The 20,018-nt window shown below is 55.0% G+C and overlaps 1 protein-coding gene across 8 annotated transcripts in view; it reads left to right on the forward strand.

Annotated features, from left to right (window-relative positions):
- Nucleotides 1–18,348, forward strand: part of ASCC2 (activating signal cointegrator 1 complex subunit 2) — a 38,559-nt gene extending 20,211 nt beyond the window's left edge. For all 8 annotated transcript variants that reach the window (XM_057744075.1, XM_057744079.1, XM_057744076.1 and 5 more), the window contains 12 exons: nucleotides 2,015–2,089; nucleotides 2,564–2,671; nucleotides 2,895–2,963; nucleotides 3,159–3,233; nucleotides 4,466–4,640; nucleotides 5,165–5,379; nucleotides 6,411–6,530; nucleotides 11,822–11,915; nucleotides 12,001–12,131; nucleotides 12,625–12,727; nucleotides 13,972–14,051; nucleotides 15,380–18,348. In XM_057744075.1, coding sequence (XP_057600058.1) covers nucleotides 2,015–2,089; nucleotides 2,564–2,671; nucleotides 2,895–2,963; nucleotides 3,159–3,233; nucleotides 4,466–4,640; nucleotides 5,165–5,379; nucleotides 6,411–6,530; nucleotides 11,822–11,915; nucleotides 12,001–12,131; nucleotides 12,625–12,727; nucleotides 13,972–14,051; nucleotides 15,380–15,551 — 1,417 coding nt within the window. In that variant the 3' untranslated portion in view covers nucleotides 15,552–18,348. The remainder of the gene's footprint in view (nucleotides 1–2,014; nucleotides 2,090–2,563; nucleotides 2,672–2,894; nucleotides 2,964–3,158; nucleotides 3,234–4,465; nucleotides 4,641–5,164; nucleotides 5,380–6,410; nucleotides 6,531–11,821; nucleotides 11,916–12,000; nucleotides 12,132–12,624; nucleotides 12,728–13,971; nucleotides 14,052–15,379) is intronic.
- Nucleotides 18,349–20,018: the final 1,670 nt, after the last annotated feature.

Raw genomic sequence — 20,018 nt, forward strand, 5'->3', positions numbered from 1 at the left:
CACAAACAGCCCGAGGCTGGCCCAGCCTGGTCCAGCTGCGCTGGAGGCCAAGCACGCCTGCTGAGCAAAGGCAGCCCTTCAGCCCCAGAGGGCTCTGGGCGAGGGGTTACCTCACCAAACAGCGCTCTAGCTAATCTCTCTCAGAACAACTTTCTCCGCCTTCCTCTCTGTCTTTCATTTTATGAACAAATAATTTACATTCACATGGTTCAAAACTCAAAAAGTATAAAATACACATTGAAAAGCCTCCTCTCCCTTCCTCAGCCCTGTTCCTCACAAACACTGTGTTAGTTTTTTTGTGGAACTTTCCGGAGATATCCATATAAATATGCACATTGTAAGCACACATACGCATCATGTATCTCTTGTCCTCTTCTTAATATTTAATGCTGGCGTATTATGAGTACTATATGTACCGTTTGCATTGTGCCTTTATATTTAATGCATATCTGTGCATAAAGCCCCTTCAGTCTTCAATGTGGCTGCGTAGAATTCCGTTGTGTGGGACCCCAGAGATGGACATTTAGGTTTTTTCCAATGTTTGCCATTACAAAAAAACGCCATAAAGAATAACTTTGCACACAGGTCATTGTGTACCTTTACAAGTTTATCTGAGGAATAAACTCCTAGAAGTAGAGTCGCAGGAACAGATGGTATATGCATTTAAAATTTTCATGAATCTGGCCAAATCACCCTCCATAGGGGCTGTTTCAGTTTACCCTTTCACCAGCAGTGTATCCTGGCAACGCCTGACTCTGTTTGAGCCAAACTGCCCTCTCTGTCTTCTTCTGCCTGCTAGGCTGTGGGCCTCGTAAGGCCTGCCTCTCTTGGCCTGCTTTCCCTCTGCTACATGTAGCACTGCACTAGGCAAAAGTTGCCAGAAGCCAGCTGATCAACAGACATGTTTACAGGGTACCTGCTGCAGAGTCAGCACACTCCTAGGCACGTCAGCTGCATTTCTGGCTTTGAGAAGCTTAAGATGTTCAGAGATAGAATTACACCCCAGAAGGGAGGTAGCTGCATTTTAAGTTGTAAGAACAGGATTTTCTGAGTGCTGTGCATCTAGTTTTGGGGAGGAATAATCACAGGGGTGAGCGTGATCAGGAAGCCTGTGGCTGAGATGAAGAGTTTTTGTTTGGATTTGTTTGTTTTAATTTTTATTGAAATATAGTTGATTTACAATATGCTAGTTTCAGGGGTACAGCAAAGTGAATCAGTTATGCGTACATATATATGTATTTATTCTTTTTCAGATTTTTTCCCACGTATCAATAGGTTGTTAGAGAATACTGAGTAGAGCTCCCTGTGCTATACAGTAGGTTTTGTTTTGTTTTTGGTGCACGGGCTTAGTTGCTCCGTGGCACGGGGGATCTTCCTGGAGCAGGGATCGAACCCGTATCCTCTGCATTGGCAGGCAGATTCTTAACCACTGCGCCACCTAGGAAGCCCCAACAGTAGGTCTGTATTAGTTATCTGTTTTATATATAGTAGTACGTATATGTTAATCCCGGTCTCCTAATTTAGGGAATGGACCGTTTAAATCTGGGTTGAGAAGGGGTGGCTGTGAGGTTGCTGAGGTGAGAAGCAGGGTTGGCTCTGCTGTGTCAGAAACAGACGTACTGGAGAGAGGAGTTACACTTCGACGTCATAGGAGGTGGGGAGCTGCTGGCAGTTTTTGAGCAAGAAAAAAGTCACCTTGTGTTTGTTCCTCAAACCTCAGTGAGCCCCGGGTGGCCCTCTCATTGCTTTGTTATAATGAGCCTTGGTTTCCCATCTGAATGGAGGAAGTAGCTCCAGGTCACTCCCCACAAGGCTCTTCCTAGGACCAGCCACAGTGGGACAGTCTGGGGTGAATTCCGGGAAGAGCCAGGGTGGTCCTGGGAGAAAATTTTTGTGGCGACAACTTGGGAGCAAGAAAGAGGCCTTCCCGCTCCCTTGAGTTTGCTTTGCTTTTTCTAATGAGGTGTGATGTTTACGAACTAATCCAGCCTTTTGCCCACGTATGCCACCACAGGCTAGCTTCATTTTACGAAATAGCAATTCCCGAACTGGAGTCTGCAATTAAGAAGAGGAGGCTTGAAGACAGCAAGTGAGGCGGGGACAAAACTAAGAGTATTGTTGTGGGAGAGAGAAGCCCCAGCTCGGGCCCTGCCCTCCGTGTACCCAGCGTCCCAACCTCTAAGTCAAAGGGGTGGGACTAAGGGCCATGCAGATTGGGCTGGTGCGTCCCCACTTAGTGGGCTCCTGGACTTGGCATCGAAGCCATTCCCCCTCAGCTGTTGCTCCAAGCTCTTATTAACCTGCTGGTTCCTGACCCACTATTTGAGCTGGGAAGTGGCCCTGGAACCAGCCAGCCTCTCAGAGCCTGTGGCCTTTTGCCAGCTGCTGTCAACAGCGCACTGTGAGCCTTTCCCAGCCCCTGGGAGCAGGGCGGGGGGGTGGGGTGGAGAAGGGGGGGCACTGGGTTGGGGAGCAGGGGGCACCTGCACATGCTGAGAAGAAGCTCCCTCAGTGCTCTTTTTGCTCCTCAAGTCTCCCTCTTTTTTCTCTCTGGCCTTCGAAGGCTGCTAGGTGACCTGTGGCAAAGGCTCTCCCATTCCAGGAAGAAGCTACTGGAGATTTTTCACATCCTCCTGAACCAGATCTGCCTTCTCCCAGTCCTAGAAAGCAGGTAAGCGCTCAGGAGCCGGCCCTGCAAACCCAGGAGAGGCATTTCCCTCACTTCATCTCCTCCCTCCCCTGCTCCGAGGTTGCTGAGAAAAGATGGGAACTGAGAAAAATACCTCTTTCCTCCGGCTGGCCCCGGAGGCCTGGTGGAGGGGTGGGGTGGGCAGGGAAGGGAGCTGCAGATTGTATGTGTGGAGTGAGCGCATCTTCCCTGTGTCCTGTTCCAGCTGTGACAACATTCAGGGCTTCATCGAAGAGTTCCTTCAGATCTTCAGCTCCCTGCTGCAGGAGAAGAGGTGAGCGTGTGGCTGAGCCGGGACAGGCCCCTGGCACTCCCACCAGCCCCACAAGACCTTCTATAATAGAGCCCCTGCCGTGTGCTCACCACCGTCTAAGCTTCTGGCATTTGTGGTTGGGCAGCAGACATGGGGAGTGGCCTGTGGCAAACCAGCCCTGTCCCCCTGCCCAACCCCGTCTGCTCTCCGTGGCAGGTTCCTCCGGGACTACGACGCACTCTTCCCCGTGGCCGATGACGTCAGTCTGCTGCAGCAGGCCTCGTCAGTCTTGTATCCTTCCACTGCAGCCCCCGGGATAGGCCTGGCCTGATCGGGTTGGACCCAGAGGAGTGGAGGGACATTTCGCCCCAGAACACGTGGCGAGCTTTCCCTAGTCGCCTGCCAAGGCCCCAGCCTGTTTCTGGAGGAGATGGCTGCTCTGATTCTTGGGGCAAATACAGCCCTACTTTCCTTAGTCTTTGCTGAGCATCTGGGCCTGTGTGACCAAGATGGACTCAACCCTCCCTCATGGACCTCACTGCAGGATGGGAGACAGATAAGTAAACACGAAGTTAGAGTGTCACATGCGAGAAATTCAGAGTGGGGGAAACCAGGGGAGGCATCTAACCCAGTGGAGCTTGGGGTGGGGGTGTCACACGGAAGTGAAATCCAAGTTGAGGACAGCACAAGGAATAGGAGGTGGCCAAGCCCTGAACTAAGTGTTCCCAGGGGATGGGGAACAGAGCAGGCCTGTCTGAGGAGCCCACAGACGTTGTGTGCAGATTGCAGGGGGCTGCGGGGAAGGGGTCTAGGGGGACGGGGGTCTAGGCCATGGCAGGTGAGCTGGGGCGGGCAGACCAGCACGGCCCAGGGATGGCCCTCACTGAGAAGTTTGGGGTCTGCCCTGCAAGTGTTGGGGAGCCATGGAAGGGTGTGAAGTAGAGGGTGACATTGTCAGTTTCATACTTTGGCTGGTAGGGGTTTGGGTTAGAAGTAGAGTGAGAGAGTCTAGGGCAACTCCCCACTGTCTGACTTGGCAGCACTCAGGGTAGTGGAGAGGGAGGAGGGGCCGGGAGGAGCCAGCCTGAGGGCCATTTTGGTGGCTGGGGTAGGTTGCTCAGTCCTGCCTCGGGGACACCCTGTGAGCCCCCAGCCTTTGCAGAAAGCCTGCAGCTGGTTGGACAGGAAGCCCAGTGGTGGTGCCCCCACCAGGCCCTCCTCCTCGTCCAAATGCCGTGTCCCAGGATGTTCTGCTTGCCAGCCCCTGGCCCTGTCTTCACCCACAGCTGGTTTTTGCTGAGTGACAGGTACTGGGTGTTGAGGCTCATGTGGCCGTGGGCTCTCTGGCCGTTTTTCTCATGCAGCCCAGGTGCTGTGAGGCCCACTGAATGCAGCCCAGACAGCCCCTGGCTGAAGCCATACAGTCAGATGCTGGGGACGGATTGAGAACCGACGCTGCCTCAGAGCTGGGGAGAAGGGAGGGCTGTGGCCCCCGAGAGAGACTCCTTAACACGTCCTCACAGGGACGAGACTCGGACTGCCTACATCCTCCAGGCGGTCGAGAGTGCGTGGGAAGGGGTGGACCGAAGGAAAGCCATTGATGCCAAAGACCTACCAGCAGCTGAGAATCCTAACGGGGTCACGACGGAGGCCGTCAGTGGACCGTCATCACTTCCCCAGAACTCGGAGGAAGAGGAGGTATGTGATGAGGGCAGAGGTTTCCTGCTCCCCGGCTCCTCCTGGCCCCATTGAGAGGCTGGGGCCGGGGAAAACCTCCCTTCTGTGTTCCTGCTCTCAGGGAAAAGGAGTTGACAGCCTCGAACTGCTGGTCAGCTCTGTGCTGCCCTTAGAGGGTCCTGAGCTGAGGGCGTGCTGGGCGGGGTGAGAGGAAGGCAAGCGCTTAGCTGTCAAAGCCTCAGTTTCCCCTCCATAAGATGAAGTGAGTGGTAGTATGCCCATTTTATAAGGAGGAAACTGAGGTTCAGAGAGGGAAAACACCCTGCCCAAAGTCACACAGCCAGAAGTAGATCAGGTGGTAAATCATAGAGCCCCTTTTCACAGAGGAGGAAGTAAGTGACTTGGCTAAGGTCCCTTAGCCAGGAGGGGCAGGGCTGGGACTCAAACCAGCTTCCCTGACGCTGAGTCCAGCACCATTTGGGGCTGGTTGCCCTGTCACCTGCCCGGCCTAGCCTTCCCCTCCTTCACTCTGGCTCTTCCCGCAGTGCCTGGGGGCGGCGGCGGCCCCGGGCCCCACCGTGTGCGGCGTGGAGCTGGATTCCCTCATCTCCCAAGTGAAGGACCTGCTGCCAGACCTCGGCGAGGGCTTCATCCTGGCCTGCCTGGAGCACTACAGCTATAACCCGGAGCAGGTGATCAACAACATCCTGGAGGGGCGGCTGGCCCCCGCCCTCAGCCAGCTGGACCGCGGCCTGGACAGGTGGGAGAGACGGGCGGGAGGAGGCTCACGTCGCCCAGGCTGCCCCCGGGCCCTCGCCAGCGGCCCTTCTTAGTTCCTCTGCCTCCCACTCCTCCTTCCCTCGTGTCCCGGACGCAGCTCATTTGCTCTTCCCCACAGCAGTGTTTCCCAACCCTGGAAGCTAGTGTCCTCTTTGGGGAAACAGAAACCTCAGGCCCCGGAGGCCCTCACATGCCCCCTGCAGGGCAGAGTGGGCACCGCTGGACCACTCTGCTCCGCCTCGTGGGAAGACCCATTGGAGCCACAGGGATGTGACCGAGGGGTCACGGACCTTCAGAGCTCTGATGCTGCTGGCCTGCCCTGTCATTGCCACCTTCCCGGTAGATTCCTGAGGGAACACAGCCAAAACGTCTCTCTTCCTTCACAGCCACTCTTCCTTTTTTTCCTTTGTTTTATTTTGTTTTTGTTTTTATGTTTTGTTTTTTGGCTGCACCCCATGGCTTGCGGGATCTTAGTTCCCCGACCAGGGGTCAAACCCGGGCCCTAGGCGGTGAGAACTCGGAGTCCTAACCGCTGGATGGCCGGGAATTCCCCCACACCCGCCCTTCCTGAGTTGGGCCCACTGCTTCCCTGAAGGCCCCAGGGGCAGAAAGAATGAGTGCATGAATGGGTGTTTTTTCCATGAATAAATGTTGTTTATTAAATGAATGAATGAAGTTAGCTCTGCCTTTGGACAAGCTCCTCAGCCTCTGTGTGCCCACTTTACAGGTGAGGGCACCGAGACAAGAAGAGCTTGAGTGACCTCTGACTGTCTATGTCGTAGGGCTGTTGTGAGCAAAACCTGTGTGAATGGGGCTGAGGGACGCTTTGTATGGGGGGGGGGGGGCGCCCACCCAGGCAGGGGCAGGATTGGCGGTTTCTCGGCTGTGTCCTCAGTGTGGCTGTTGAAGGGAAGTGGAGGCTCTGACAGAGAGAACATGGTGGGGGGAGTGGGTGCAGGTGGGCGTCCACTGGCAAGGCCCCCGGAAATGGATTTCTGTGCCATCCCCCAGACAGGTGAAGCCGGACCCGACGCCCCTGCTGACGTCGCGTCACAACATCTTCCAGAATGATGAATTTGACGTGTTCAGCAGGGACTCGGTGGACCTGAGCCGGGTGCACAAGGGCAGGAGGTGAGTGTGGTGGGCCGTGGGGTTCCAGGGGCCCCAGCGCTGCCAGTGCAGAGAGGACAGGAGAAACCCATGGCCCCCATCTTGATGGAACTGGTCACAGAGCTTTAGCTCGGGGCCCTCCCCCCACCCTGGGGGCCCGTGTGCTCCCAGCAGCTGGACTCAGGGTCTCTTATGATCCTGCTTCAGGCTCCAACTCTGCACGCAGAGGTTGTGAATGAGTCCTCCTTGTTGGCAGCAAAAGGCCAGCGGGGCCACAAACAGCCCCTCTTCCCTTCTTACGTCTTTGGAGTGTCCACCACTGAATCCCTGGGTGGGAGAGCCGGGCAGTGCTTCCCAGCAGCTACTCCTTAACCTGAATTTCTCTGTCCGGTGACAACAAGAGAAAATGAAGGAGCTATACTGAGTGAGCTTTTCAGAGGTGAATATATTACATTTTAAGGGCTTTCTACTTATTTTTGGTCTATGTCCTTCTTATTTTTTTGGCATTGGAAAGTCCATTCATGATTTATTCATTTATTCAACAAATATTTGCCTGGTGCTTCTAGGCCCAGGATTTATTAGGTGCTGGGGATGTAGTGAGGAGTGAAACAGACACGGCCCCTGCCCATGTGGAATTTGCACTAATCAGCTTAGCAAACAAGTAATGTGAAATTGCAGATGAAACATTCTCCAAGGTGGAGGTGAGCAGACTTCCAAGCCTCTACGTGGGGCTTCAGTCCGGGCAGGAAGGCTCCTCGGAGAAAATGACATGGGCCTGACTATGGAAGGATGAGGAAGGGTCAGTTGTGCAGAGAGGGCAGGAGAAACTTTCCAAGCAGAGTGAACAGCAGGGGCGGTGGTCCTGAGGCCATGGGGAGCATGACGAGGGTCCCCTTAGCTGATGTACTGTATGTTTGGGAAAGATCACCTGGCTTTGGAACGGAGACCCCTTGGAGGGACTGAGACTCAGCAGCCGCACACGTGATGGAGAATGGCCGGATCAGACGCTGACAGCCCTGTGCTAGGCCCTAGCGTTCTCCTGAGTGGGGCTGCTTCATGGAATCCAGAAATCTAGGAACCGTGGGACAAGTCCAGCCCACCCTCTCCCCCATCACATAGATGGAGGTGGTAGGGGTCAGAGAGGGGTAGGGACCTGACCTGTTCTTGTAATAGGAGCCAGTGCCAGACGCTCAAGCTGTTCTCCATTCCCGGGGCCGTCCGGCGCTGCAAGCGTGGCTGGCTGAGGGCTTGCGGACCCAGCACAGGGCAACCATAAAGCCATCTGGCTGGCTGGACAGGAAGCATTTGCAAACTGCTTAGTCACGCACATTGCGACATCCCCAGATCCCAGGCTGGCGATGTTCTCCTGTATCAGCGCCCGCTGTTTCAGGCCAGAATGACCCTGCCGTGGGGAGAGGGGCAGACAAGGAGGGCTGTACCCCTGCTCAAAGGGCGCTCCCGACTGCCTGGCTGAGAAACTGAGTAGCACATATTTACTGAACTCATTGTGCTGGGTAGCCCAGGGGTTGGGGTTTGCAAAGAGGCCAAGTCTCTGTTCATGGGTTCATTATTGATTTATTCATTCAGCAAATATTTTATTAAGTGATTTACTATCGCCAGATCCTGTGCTAGAGACACCGGGAGACAAGGTGATCAGGGTGCCCAGGCCTCACCCTCAAAGGGCACAGAGACGGTAGGAAAGACTTAGACCATTAAACAAGCCATGACAGAGTGGAGAGGTGCCGGGATGGGGCTCGGACAGGCCTCAGCAGGGACACCTGTCCTGATGTGGGCAGGGCAGAGTGCCTTAGGGCCTTGGCCCTGCCTTTGTGGAGCACATGAGAAATTAAATAGCACAAGGCAGATCACCCTTGAGTTACGATGTGTGTGTGTCGTTTAACCGGATACAGTGCACTCAGTGGCTCAAGTAATAAGGAAACCTGTCCCCTTGTGTGACAGGCAGTCACAGGGTAGGGAAGTCTAGGCTTGGTTGACCTGTGTTGCAGCCACAGTATCAAGGGTGCATCTTGCAGCTGTTTGAGCTGTGACCTCCAGAAATGACAGTGCCAAGAGGAAGTCATCTAGACCAGGTCTTTCTGCATCGCTCTTAGAGGTCAGGAAACCTTTCCCAGAACTCCCGACTCCCCTCACATCTCACTGGGGAACTGGGTCACAGGGCTGAGGTCCAGGGCTCCCAGAGATGGGGGAAGGGGAAGGACCTGAGCAAAATGAGGGTCTGTTAGGAGTGGGGGTGGCGTAAAGGGGATTGTTGGGTAGACGCGAAGCACAAGTGCTACAGGTATATCATAGCTAAGGAAGGAGGCAGTGTGTGTAAGGTGGGGTCCTCTAACTCCTTTGGACTGGACAGTGGTGCCCTGGAAGATAATAAGTGTCCTCTCTCAAATTAGTTCTGTTGCCAAAAATGTCTGTGCACCCTGTGTGCCTCTTGGAGAGTCACAGAGCACATTAGCACATTAAAGGCTCTGACAAGTCCTGTAGTAAAAGAAATAGGATTTCCTTTGCTGAGCTCAGCAGGTGCCAGGTTCACTTCTGCTGACCGTCTGATTTCATCTTCACATCATCCTTGGGAGGCAGAACTAAGTCTTGGCAAGGATAAGGGGCCAGCCTGTGGTCACACCGCTGAGGAAGTAGCCAAGCAGACTTGAGTCAGGAGACCTGCGTTGTTGCTCTGGCTCTGCTAGTAAAAGCTGTGTGACCTTAGGAAGGTTACTCTGCCTCTCTAGATCCCCTGGGTCCTCACCTGGACAAGGGGGGCTTTATTGCCTCTGCAGGCCCTTTAGAAGTTCAGAGAGGGGTGTCACCCCACTAAGGGCCTGTTTGAGTTGGGCCTAGAAGGATAGGCTGGAGGAAGTGAGGAGGGGAGAGGTGAGGAGGGGAGAGGTGCTGAGGCTCGGGAGAGACTGCGTGTTCCCTGGGCTTGTAGGAGGCCAACGAAGCAACCTGCTCCAAAGACGGTCTCCAGGGACTTCCCTGGCGGTCCAGTGGTTAGGACTCTGTGCTTCCACTGCAGGGGGCACAGGTTCAATCCCTGGTTTGGGAACTAAGATCCCACATGCCACGTGGTGCAGCAAAAAGAAAGAAAGAAACAAAGACGGTCTCCAAAGCTACTGCTGCTTGACTGACGTTCGGCCCTCAGATGGATCTTTTCCTGGCTAGTTTTTCCCCTGATTTTCGTTTCCTTCTCTGGCTCCAAATGGGGTCATGGGGCCAAAGCCACACCTTCCTGGGACGGATGTACCCAGGGCACCAGGCTCCTCTGTCCTTACCCATGTCCTCTCCTAGGACCCAGCTGGGGCAGGTGCAGTTTGCCAGGCTTCTCTACTTGGTCCTGCCGGGAAGCCGCATAACCAGAAGCCATGAAGTGTGAAAGAACCTCCCTACTTCCCGGACTGGGGCCGGTTGGACCAGCAGCCGTGGGATGCGGCAGAGAGAACAGTGACAACTCTCGTTCATCCTTGGTCCCCTGGCCCAGCTCAAGGCTTGACACCTAGCAGGCCCTCAGGAAAAGTGTGTTAATTGAATAGATGTGCTTCTGCCAGTGGCACCCACCACCCAGACAAGCTTGGCCCCTTTCATTTCCTCTCTGCCTCTTTTCCCTCCAGCACTCAACTTGGCTAAGAGAGCCAGGTAATGGCCGAGGCCACAGTTGCAGGCCCCCTTTCCTAGCGTGAGCTGAAAGGTTCCTGTGGACTGAGATTTTTCCCTGGTCCTGGCCGAACATCTCTGCACCATAGAGCCTCCATTACCCCTTCTCCAGCATCTCCACTAGGCCCCCAGCACCCCAGTTCCTTTCTCCTTTCCTTGTGTTTCCAGGACACGCTGGCCTTCATCTAGCACACTTCTGTGCTTTGCCACTAGACTTGAGTTCCCTGAGGGCAAATCCAGATCTTACTCGTTTCTGAATCTCTCCCAACTCAGCCTTAGCACCCTGCCCAGCACATAGTAGGCCCTTAATAAAAACCTACGTCTGAGGTTGAAGGAAACCCAATCCTAACCCGCCAGGCTGGGGGCTGCAGTCCTGACCTGCCCCAGGCTCCCAGGCCAGACACAGCCCTCCAGACTCAGGCGCTTGCCCCTCACTGTACCAAAAGCCAGTTAATAGAAGATTTTTATGGACGCTATGGGCTTTGTGTCTCTACTTTTTTCTGCCCCTACCCTTGATGCATTCCAGAGGCCCGATTTCACAGCTAAGCTGGATTTTCTTGCCTGGCATCTCGTATTGATTTTCCCCTGCAGGGCTAGAAACTACATTCCACAGGCTATGTGTCTGACAAGCCAGGTTTTTCTACAGATACGCAAAGCCCGGAGTCAAGAGGCCTGAGTCCCCACCATGGCTGTGCTACAGCTCACTGTGTTCCCACACACGTCCCTCCCCTGCCCTCCCCTGCACCCGACTTTCCTCCCCTGTGATATGGCAGGAATTAAACTTTCAGACTGTTTCTTCCCATGCAGTCTGACACGGAAGATTGAACTGCAGGATAGACGAGGCCCCTGTGCTGAAGCAGGGGTGAGAGGGAGGGGCCAGGACCCCTCCTCGCCCCTCACACCCTGGGGCCACCTAAGGCTCCCCTGAGTTCACTAAAAAAGCTGCGTGTGGCCTTGCTCTTTCTTCAATTTTCATTGGTTTTAAATGATTTGGATAACCCCAGGCCCCTCCTCAGAGTAACCAGGCATTTGGTGGGGGGCTTCCTAGGCCTCTCTCTGCGTTTACATGCAGGTATGTGTCTGCAGGAGAGAGTTGGTCTGGTTTGCTTTCTGTTTCTTATACAGATGGGATCATAATGTGCATTTTTCTCTGCTTGCTTTTTTCCTGGAGAATGTCTTAGAATTCTTTCTCCATCAGCACGGATAGATGGCCGTCATTCTTGAGAACTGCCACCCAGCATCCGGTGGCACACAGGGGGCACAGGGCCTTTGGCCGTTTCTCCCATGAAGGACGTGAGCTGCTCTCCCTTTTTCACTGTTACAGACAGTGCTGGAAAGAAGAGCCCCACTCAGACCTCTGTGCGCAGGGCCAGCGTTGCTCTAGGGTGGACGCCGCGAAGGGGGTTTTCCCAGCTGAAGGGGTGGGGGGGGCACGTTTTACACGTTCACAGCTGCTCCTGGGGTGCCCTCCAAAGTGGCTGGACCCAGTCCACCGTGATCCCCACCCCCCCGCCCGCCCCCGCTGGTGCTTGATCTCAGTTTGTGGCGGCCTGAGGTGGGGAGAAGTGAGCTGTGGCCCCCTCCCCATGCCCTCAGAGCCTGATGGGTTTCCTCCGTGTGTCCTCGCTGTTCCCCCTCGATGCCAGGAAGGAGGAGAGCGCGCGGAGCCTGCTGGACGACAAGCGGGAGGTGCTGGCACAGCGGCGGCGCTACGAGCAGTACAGCGTGGTGGTGGAGGAGGTAGGTGTCCCCGGGCCGTCGGCCGCTGCGGGCAGGGGGGACCGCCCCGTCCCGGGCCCCTCGGACCCACGCCCCTGCCGTCCAGGTGCCGCTGCAGCCAGGGGAGGGCTCGCCTTACCGCGGTGACGACTACGAGGACGAGTACGACGACACGTATGACGGCAACCAGGTGGGCGCCAACGATGCCGACTCGGACGATGAGCTCGTCAGCCGCAGGTGAGGCCGTCACGTCTGGGGCGGAGCGGCCCTGTCACAGCCTCTTGTTTATGCAGGTGGGGCAGCCAGGGCCAGAACCCAGGCCTCCTGACGGCTAGTGCAGCGTTCCCTCCACCCCAGCCATCCCCTCGGCCGGCGGGTCCAACCAACCTCTCATGCAGGAGTTGTACATTTTTCTTCTTCACTGCAGAAAACTTTTCCCAGTGGCATCTTATGGAGATACCCCAATTCCCCAGTAAAAGCAGAGCTGCCCTGACTAGAAAGGACTGGAGCCCTGGCTCAGGCTTCCCTAAGCCCCTGTGTCAGATCCTGATACCCACACAGAATCCAGGGGCTGGAGCAAAGCTGGCTTCGAGAGCACTTTGGTTTTTCCCGGCCTCCTGAGCCTTTCCCCGCCTGGCGGCCCTTCTCACCCGGTGGGATCCCTCCTCCCTGAGGCTCGCTCTCCAGATTTAATCTAGTCTTTGATCTCACTTTCTCTCTAAACCCTCAGGCCCTTCACCATCCCTCAGGTGCTGAGAACCAAAGTGCCCGGAGAAGGGCAGGAGGAGGACGAGGAGGAAGAGGAGGAGGAGGCTGAGGACGAGGCCCCCAAGGTACCTCCTTGGCAGGTGGCAGGTGAAGGGGAGAGTACAGTTCTGAGGGGTGAATCGGGAGCTGTGCCCCTGTTCCCTGCACCTGGCCTGGGGGCAGCTCCAGCATCACTGCCTGGGAGGGGGCGTCCCTTTGAGCCCAGGATGTCTGCTTGGAGAGCTGCTGGCTTAGAACCCGCTTCTGCTGCCCAGTGAGGGCCCAGGGGATGGATCAGAGGCTGGGCCTTTGAGCTGCTGGGTTCATCAGGCCCAGGAGCCTGGGGGCCAAGAGAGGGACAGCTGTCGGCCTCCGTGCCCAGGTTGGCAATTCTTGCGATCAGAGAGGCATTAGAGCCCAACGGCCCTTTGAAGGTCATCTGGGATGATGGGTTTGAAAATTCTGATTTTTCGCTGCTAAACTTTTTCTTCAGATGAAATCTTAACTAGAGCCTCATATAAAACAGATAAGAGCAGGGATGCTCAGATTGAATGGGGTGGCAGCCTGGGTCCCCTGGATCCCCCCATTCCCCCCTCCCACCAGGGTGACAGGTTCATATGTGTCCGGGGCAGGCCACCAACATAAATGAGTAGCAGGGCCTGATGGAAACTGAGTCTGGGAGGCAGGGGGAAGTACACGTGCCCTGCCCAGGGGCTCCCCAGCACCGCGGAGGCGCAGACCTTCCAGGGCTTTCCCTTCTACCAGGCAAGGGGTCAGCCCGGGTTTTTACATCAAATCCTGCAGTTTTCAAAAGTTACTAATTCCCCTTGTTTTGTTTTGTTGTTGTTTTTGAAATAGTCGGGGCCCCTAAAGCCTGTCTGTGGTCCTGGGGTCCCAGTTTCCCACCTAGTCCAGTCTCCCCCAACCTTGGCACTGAGTAGGCGCTCCCACAGCACATTGCTAGTAGTGCCAGCGGAGGAAGAGTCAGCTTCCCGGGCGGCTCTCCTGGTTTCCAGGCCCCATGTGGTCTCTCGTGGCAGCCATCCTGGCCTTCCCCCATCACTCCCACTCGTCATCATCGTGCTGCAGCGCTGGCTGCCCACCTTTAGCTGCCTCTCTTCCGGGATTGGTGGGAGGGTCACAGGAGGGGGCTTCCGGTGGCAGCCTTGGGCCACAGCAAGCCGGCTCCGTTCTGGGGTGTTGCCCTGCCGTGCTGCAGCCGCCCCCCATCCTGGCATGGGGGCGTCACCAGTTTTCAGCCAGGTGCAGCCTCACCTCAGCTTAGGGAGATGGGGCAGCTAATGATTCTTTTCTCCCGTCCCCTCTACAGCCCGACCACTTTGTGCAGGACCCTGCGGTGCTACGGGAGAGAGCAGAAGCCAGGCGCGTGGCCTTCCTGGCCAGGAAGGGGTGAGCGTTTAAGGAGCTGTTTTGGTGGGAGGGGCAAGGCCCAGCCAACCGCCCAGGAAGCCCACACACGACCCCCACGTGCTTTACGTGTGTTACTCTAGCTCTGGCTACAGCCCTGTGAGTTAGCTCCTGGTAGCGTCATCCTCGTGTCACGGATGAGGACTCTCTGAGGCTCAGACGTGTTAAGTAACCTGCCAGAGGTTACACAGCTAGTAGGTGGTGGAGGAAAGACTGAGTCCAGGTCTTTCCTGAGTCGTGGCAGCCATCCTGGCCTTCCCCCAGCTGTGGACCCCCCAGCTCTGGGGTCCACACTTGTAACCATTACTGGATAGACGCCACAAGGAGCTGATCACCCAGTGTGGGAGCACGCTGTGTCCACAGCTTGCTGGTGTCAGGCAGAGTGTAAAATGTGGAGAGCCCAGACAGACACACACACTTTATGGCCTAGAGAAGCATGATAGGGACAGGGGTACGTGAGCCAGGCCTTTAAAGGTGGAAAGTGTGCAAAGGAGTTTGTCATGTGAGGGCAGAAAGGCAAGCAGGCTCAGAGTGGTCAGGGAGCTGGGAACCAGAGTCCTCTAATTCACCCCCTCGTCCTCCCAGGCAGGGCGCGGCCCAGAGGGACCAAGGACCTGCCCCAGGTCCCTTCTCCACTTAAAGCCAAGCCAGGGGTGGAAGCCCTGTCCCCCGTCTTAGCCCTGGGACTCCCATGGCCCTTCCCACTGGGTACAGGGGGCCTCACCAAGGGGGGAAGGCATTGGCTTTCATTCTGGAGGCAGTGGGGAGCCACAGAAGGTTGTTGAGCAGAGAGCAGAGCAACTCTGACCTCTGATCCATCTCAGTCCCCTGAGAACAGAGCTCTGGCAAACCCAGCAGCTAAGATGGTCTGAAGAGGCCCGAGGTCATATCTGAGTGCACTTGGTCTTTGGAGGCCACCAAGCAAGGCCCTGGGTGTAGAACAGGAGTCTTACCTCATCTGTAGCATGTGGCCCTGCATGGAGAAGGAAGGGGCCCACCCCCAGGCCCTCCTCGCTGCTCGCTCTGGGCTGCCGCCAGCCCACTAGCTGGTCCACCCTCACAGCTTAGCCGGGGGCCCATCGGGAGGCAAGGCTCAGAGAAAAGTAAACGGCAGGCCAGAGCCACCATGGTCATGGTCCTGCCCTTGCCGGGCTCCATTTCTCCTCCCACCGGAAGCTGAGACAGGGGTATCCTGGCTCAAGCTTTGTGTCCTCTCCCAGGGACCTCCGAGGAAAGCAGGGGGCTCTTCCCATCAGGGCCTCCTCCTCCAGCTGATGGGTTCTTCTGGGGATGGGTTGTTCCTCCCTCAGGTACCGGCATGACAGCTCGACCGTAGTGGCCGGCAGCCCTCGGGGCCACGGGCAGAGCCGTGAGACGACACAGGAACGCAGGAAGAAGGAAGCTAACAAGGCCTCGCGAGCCAACCACAACCGGAGAACCATGGCCGACCGCAAAAGAAGCAAAGGCATGATTCCATCCTGAGCCCGCCGCGCCAGGGCCAGCCGGACCTGCCAGGCTGAGGTACCATAGCCGGGGCCTCCTCACCAGTTGGCCCCATGCTGGTCTCAAGTTCAAGTCCACCCCTCAACAGCCTCAGCTTCGCAGCCCCCAGGAAGGCCGCCTCGTTGTCCACCAGCCAGCCGTGAGCGCCTTCCTGCAGAACACACAGTGCCTTATCCCACAGCGGAGGAGCCACGGGGCCAGCGAGCAGGCGAAACCAGTGCCCAAACCTCATGCAGCAAGACACCACCTCCCTTTCTCCCCGGACGGCAGGAAACCTGTGTATTCAAAACAAAAGCAAACAAATCCCAAAAAACCAAAAAAAGGCCTGCGAATAAAGTTTTTGACCCTTCCAAGAAATGATCCATGCTGGGCCTGTGACCCCTCCCCATGTCCTAGTTCTCCGGTGACAGCTGCCTTCAAGAGAGAAGAGGGCAGGGCAATGCTCTTTTCATCAGCCTTTCGTGCTTGCCTCTCATTCTAACCCCTTCTGATCTCGCTCCGCCTCACTGTGTGGCACTGAGACCATCACTCCCTTCTCTGAGCCTCCAGTCCCTGCCTGCAGAAGCAGGGGCTGAGGGTGTGAGGCCCTGCAGTCCTTCCGTGATCTCATTCAGTCCCCCGACCACCACCCTAGGAGGTAGGTAGGTACGATTTTCAGCCCCATAGTACAGATGAGAGAGGCCAGGCACTGAGAACCGAAGGTGGCTGCCCGCCCACAGCAAGTAGGTGGGAGATCAGGGATTGGACATTCAGTCTGATCCCTGGCCTTTTCAGGGTCCTAGACCCCCATGGGTGGTGTCATTTCCATCTCATAGCTGCCCAAGAACAGTCGGTCAGGGCCAGAACCAGAACTCAGTGCCTCCTGGTTGCACATATATTCCTTTAAATCCTCCAAAATCAAGGAGTCAGAGACAGGAAGAAACAAGTGACAATGTCATTGAAGCACGTGGGACTCGGGCCTTGTTACTCAAAGCCTCCTCCCAGGCATGGCCAACCAGCTCCTCGTGTGGCCGCAGCTGCCAGACGTCCCGATGCCTGGGCCGCCCAGATTGTGGCTGATTGGTTGCGGATCAGCAGTGGGGCATTTGCTGGGCTGACCCCCAGCCAGCCTGGCCTGGAGTCCATCAGCAGAAGCCAGGGCCCCTGCCCAGCTGGACCTTGACAGATCACCCTAGATGCTAGTGCAATTTATTTGCACGTGGTTAGGATGAGTGTCTGAAGCAGCGAGGCAGACAGGCACTTGACGGATTGGTTTTGTTAGGTCAGCCCGCACAAGTGGAAATCAATAGCAATTCCTCTGTCGCGCCAGTTCTCTGGCGTGTTTGAGATGCAGAGCAGATATGAGGGTGGTGTCCTCCCCTCGCGCTGTTGGATTAGCTGAGATCAGGCCCGGGGCAGCCATCCTGACAGGCAGCAGGAAGACTCTGTTTCCTCCTGGAGGCCTTTGCCAGGGACCCAGCTCAGTGGCAGGCCCTTTTTTTTATTTTTCTCTGAGCTGCTCAAGCCCAGCTCTTGGCCCCTGGAGCAAAGGGAGGTGGGTTGGGGGAGCTCCCAGGCTTTACCTGCTTTACCTGGTACTGTTTATACAGCCCCTCACACCTCCACTTGTCATCTGTACCTCCTGACTGCCTGGAGTTCAGGCTTCACGTTAGCATCCTGGTTTAAAGGATTTGAGAAGACAGAGGCGATTTTTGAAATTTTCCAGAATGTGGTGCCAGGTCCAACTTAGCCTCCCTTGAAGAATCACCTCAAGGTGACTTTCCATTTCAGATCATGAAGGCAACCTTTCGGGGATGCTTTGGAAACAGCTCAGGGGTCATCCAGAATAGTGCTGGCACATGTACCCCTTCACCTCTTGGGGCCTCAGTTTTCCTACATATAAAGTGGGTACCTTGGGCTAAATGAATGGTTTCCACTTGGTGCCAATTAGATCCACCGAGGAGGCCCCCGGGTTTAAGATTGGTAGCATTGTAAGTGAAGTGGGGTGGGGGCTCTGAACCCTGCCCACTCGCTCACTGGGCCCCACCACCCCCATGACTGCGCCTAAGCAGGAATTTTCTAAGTGCCTTCTCTGTACCCCGGCAGAGAACATGGCTATCCCTGGCGTTTCCCAGGAAGCCTTTAAGACCTTGTGCCTCCAAGAGAATGTAGGACTTGAGTGTCTTTGTTTCTAGTTCATGATTGGCAATGATGGTGGACGTGTCAGTTTGAACAGTGCACCTGTGCCTCTGTGAGGTGGGTGGGCAGAGCCTGTCATTGTGCGTTAAAAGGGGCCCTGGGAGCCCAGGGAGGGCGAGTAACATGCCCAGAGTCCATGGATACAGACCCTTTCTAAGGGGCCCCTCTGAGATGGCCAGGTGCAGTTTGGAAGAGTAAATGCTTGGCGAGAACCTGCCAGTCCCAGCCACACAAGAAGCTTGGGTTAAATGCTATAGGGAGAGAAACAAACAAACAAACAAACAAAAACAAAAGTTAAACCCACCAAAAATGCAGGGGTGTGTTGTGTAGCCCTTTAACATGCTGTCAATGAATACTTGGTAGCAACATGAGAAACTAACTATTCAAGAATTTTTTTTTATTTTAAGAATAAATTTGAAAGCAGAATACATGGTAGTGCATCATGATTGTGAAAATGTTGGGGAAAAAGTGGGGTTTTTTGCATTTTTTTCCGAGTCTGGAAAGGAATGTGCATAACTGAAAATGATGGTAAGAGCATGGATGACAAGGATGGTGAGACCACAGTTATTTGTAATTAGAATAAAAAGCACTTACCGTGGCCAGAGTTTCTGCATTATCTTGTTTAATCCTTACACGGTAGGTACATTTGAGAAGACTGAGGTATGAAGAGGGTAGGTGGCCTACCCAAGGTCACACATTTAGCAAGTGACCAAAGGAGGATTTGGTCCCAGGATTGTCTCCTAAAGCCCACTCTTAACCCCGAAGCCACCTACCATTCCTCTTTCCCCATCCTCGTTACTGTTCTTACAAAGAAAGAAAAATACAAGTAAAATAGCTGCAGAACAAGAGGATGGGAAATGCCATTTCATCGGGCCAAGCTGAAGAGGCTCCAATTACATGTATGTTGGGCCGTTTGATATTGTCCCCCAGATCTCAGATGCTCTGTTCCATTTTTTCACTTTCTGTTTTCAAATTCATGTATCCTTTCCTCTGGGGGCCCAGTCTGTCATTAAGCCCACTGAATGATTCTTCATTTTTGTGTCCAGTCTCTCTAAGGCTGGAGGCTAAGGTGGGGATAGCAGAGGCTGGGGAGCACTGAGGCCTGGGAGGGAGCCAAGAGGAGTGAAAATCAAGGGATCCAGGGTGAATGTGGAAGTGGGGGCAGAGGAGAGGGAATGCAATGTCAGGCGGCAGCCTGGAGGTCAAGCAGGCTACGGCAATGGGGCTCACTGCCCAGCTTTGCCAGGAAGTCCTGGGGAGACAGCCAGTGAGAAGAAGGGGAAATGAGGGAGAGGAGGCAGGAGAGTGGGCTCATCTGAAAAGGAACTTGACATCAAAGAGAAGGAAGAGCGGGCTCAGAGGTGAGGAGGGAGGGTTAGCACACAGAGCATGTTTATGAGATCTTTAGAAGGAGCCAGGAAAAAAAAAAAAAAAAGGAGCCAGGAGGCACCCAAGGGACCCAACTGAGGGAGGCTAGTCCCCAGGGAGGGGAAGGGCGGGGCCAGGGCCCCTGTGGAGCCCTCAGATCAGCCCAGTAGAGCAAGGGGCAGCCTGGCATCAGCTCTTATCTAGATCTCTGTGCTGGGGCAGCAGGGAGGGGCCTTGACTACGTGAGAAGCTATTGCAATTCTGCAGGCTGAACCAAGATAAAAAATTCAGTCTAAAGGTTACCATCTCCAGCCCTATGTGTGTGTGTGATGGGGGGTGTTGGGATCTTAAAACGAGCATTAAATTCTGACTTCACATCATACTAAAAATTTTCTTCCAACAATCGATAATCATTAAGAGAATTTTACACAGACTGGCAGAACTCAGAGAGCCTTAAAGGGCGTTTAGTGCGGAGTTTTCCAACCTATTTAAAACCCCTAACCTGCCTCAATCTCAGGCCCTGGGATTTCAGATTCCACCTCCTCCTCCAGGGATGGGGAAGTTTGCCCTGCTTAAGAATTCACTGGGCTTCTGTGGGTCTCTCCCAGCTCTGGAGGTGGTGTGGAGCTTCACTTGGTTTGGTCCAAATTACAAAAACAATGGGTCCTTAATTCTGGTTCTCCAAATATGAAATTATGACATTGAATATGCTTTTTCTGGCTGTATGAGCCTACCCTCAGCAAGCTGACATATCCCTTAAGGGCTCTGCCATCCCAAGGGGGTAATTATGGTTTTCTCCTCCTTAAAGTGGTTTTCATAGAAGAGCCTGGCAGAAAAAGAGCCTCCAGTGGGATGAGAACCAATCATTCCTGTACACTTAGGAATTTTATTTACAGAGAT

This window comes from Hippopotamus amphibius, chromosome 8 (genome assembly GCF_030028045.1).
Source record: "Hippopotamus amphibius kiboko isolate mHipAmp2 chromosome 8, mHipAmp2.hap2, whole genome shotgun sequence".
In the NCBI taxonomy this organism is placed as follows: Eukaryota; Metazoa; Chordata; class Mammalia; order Artiodactyla; family Hippopotamidae; genus Hippopotamus; species Hippopotamus amphibius.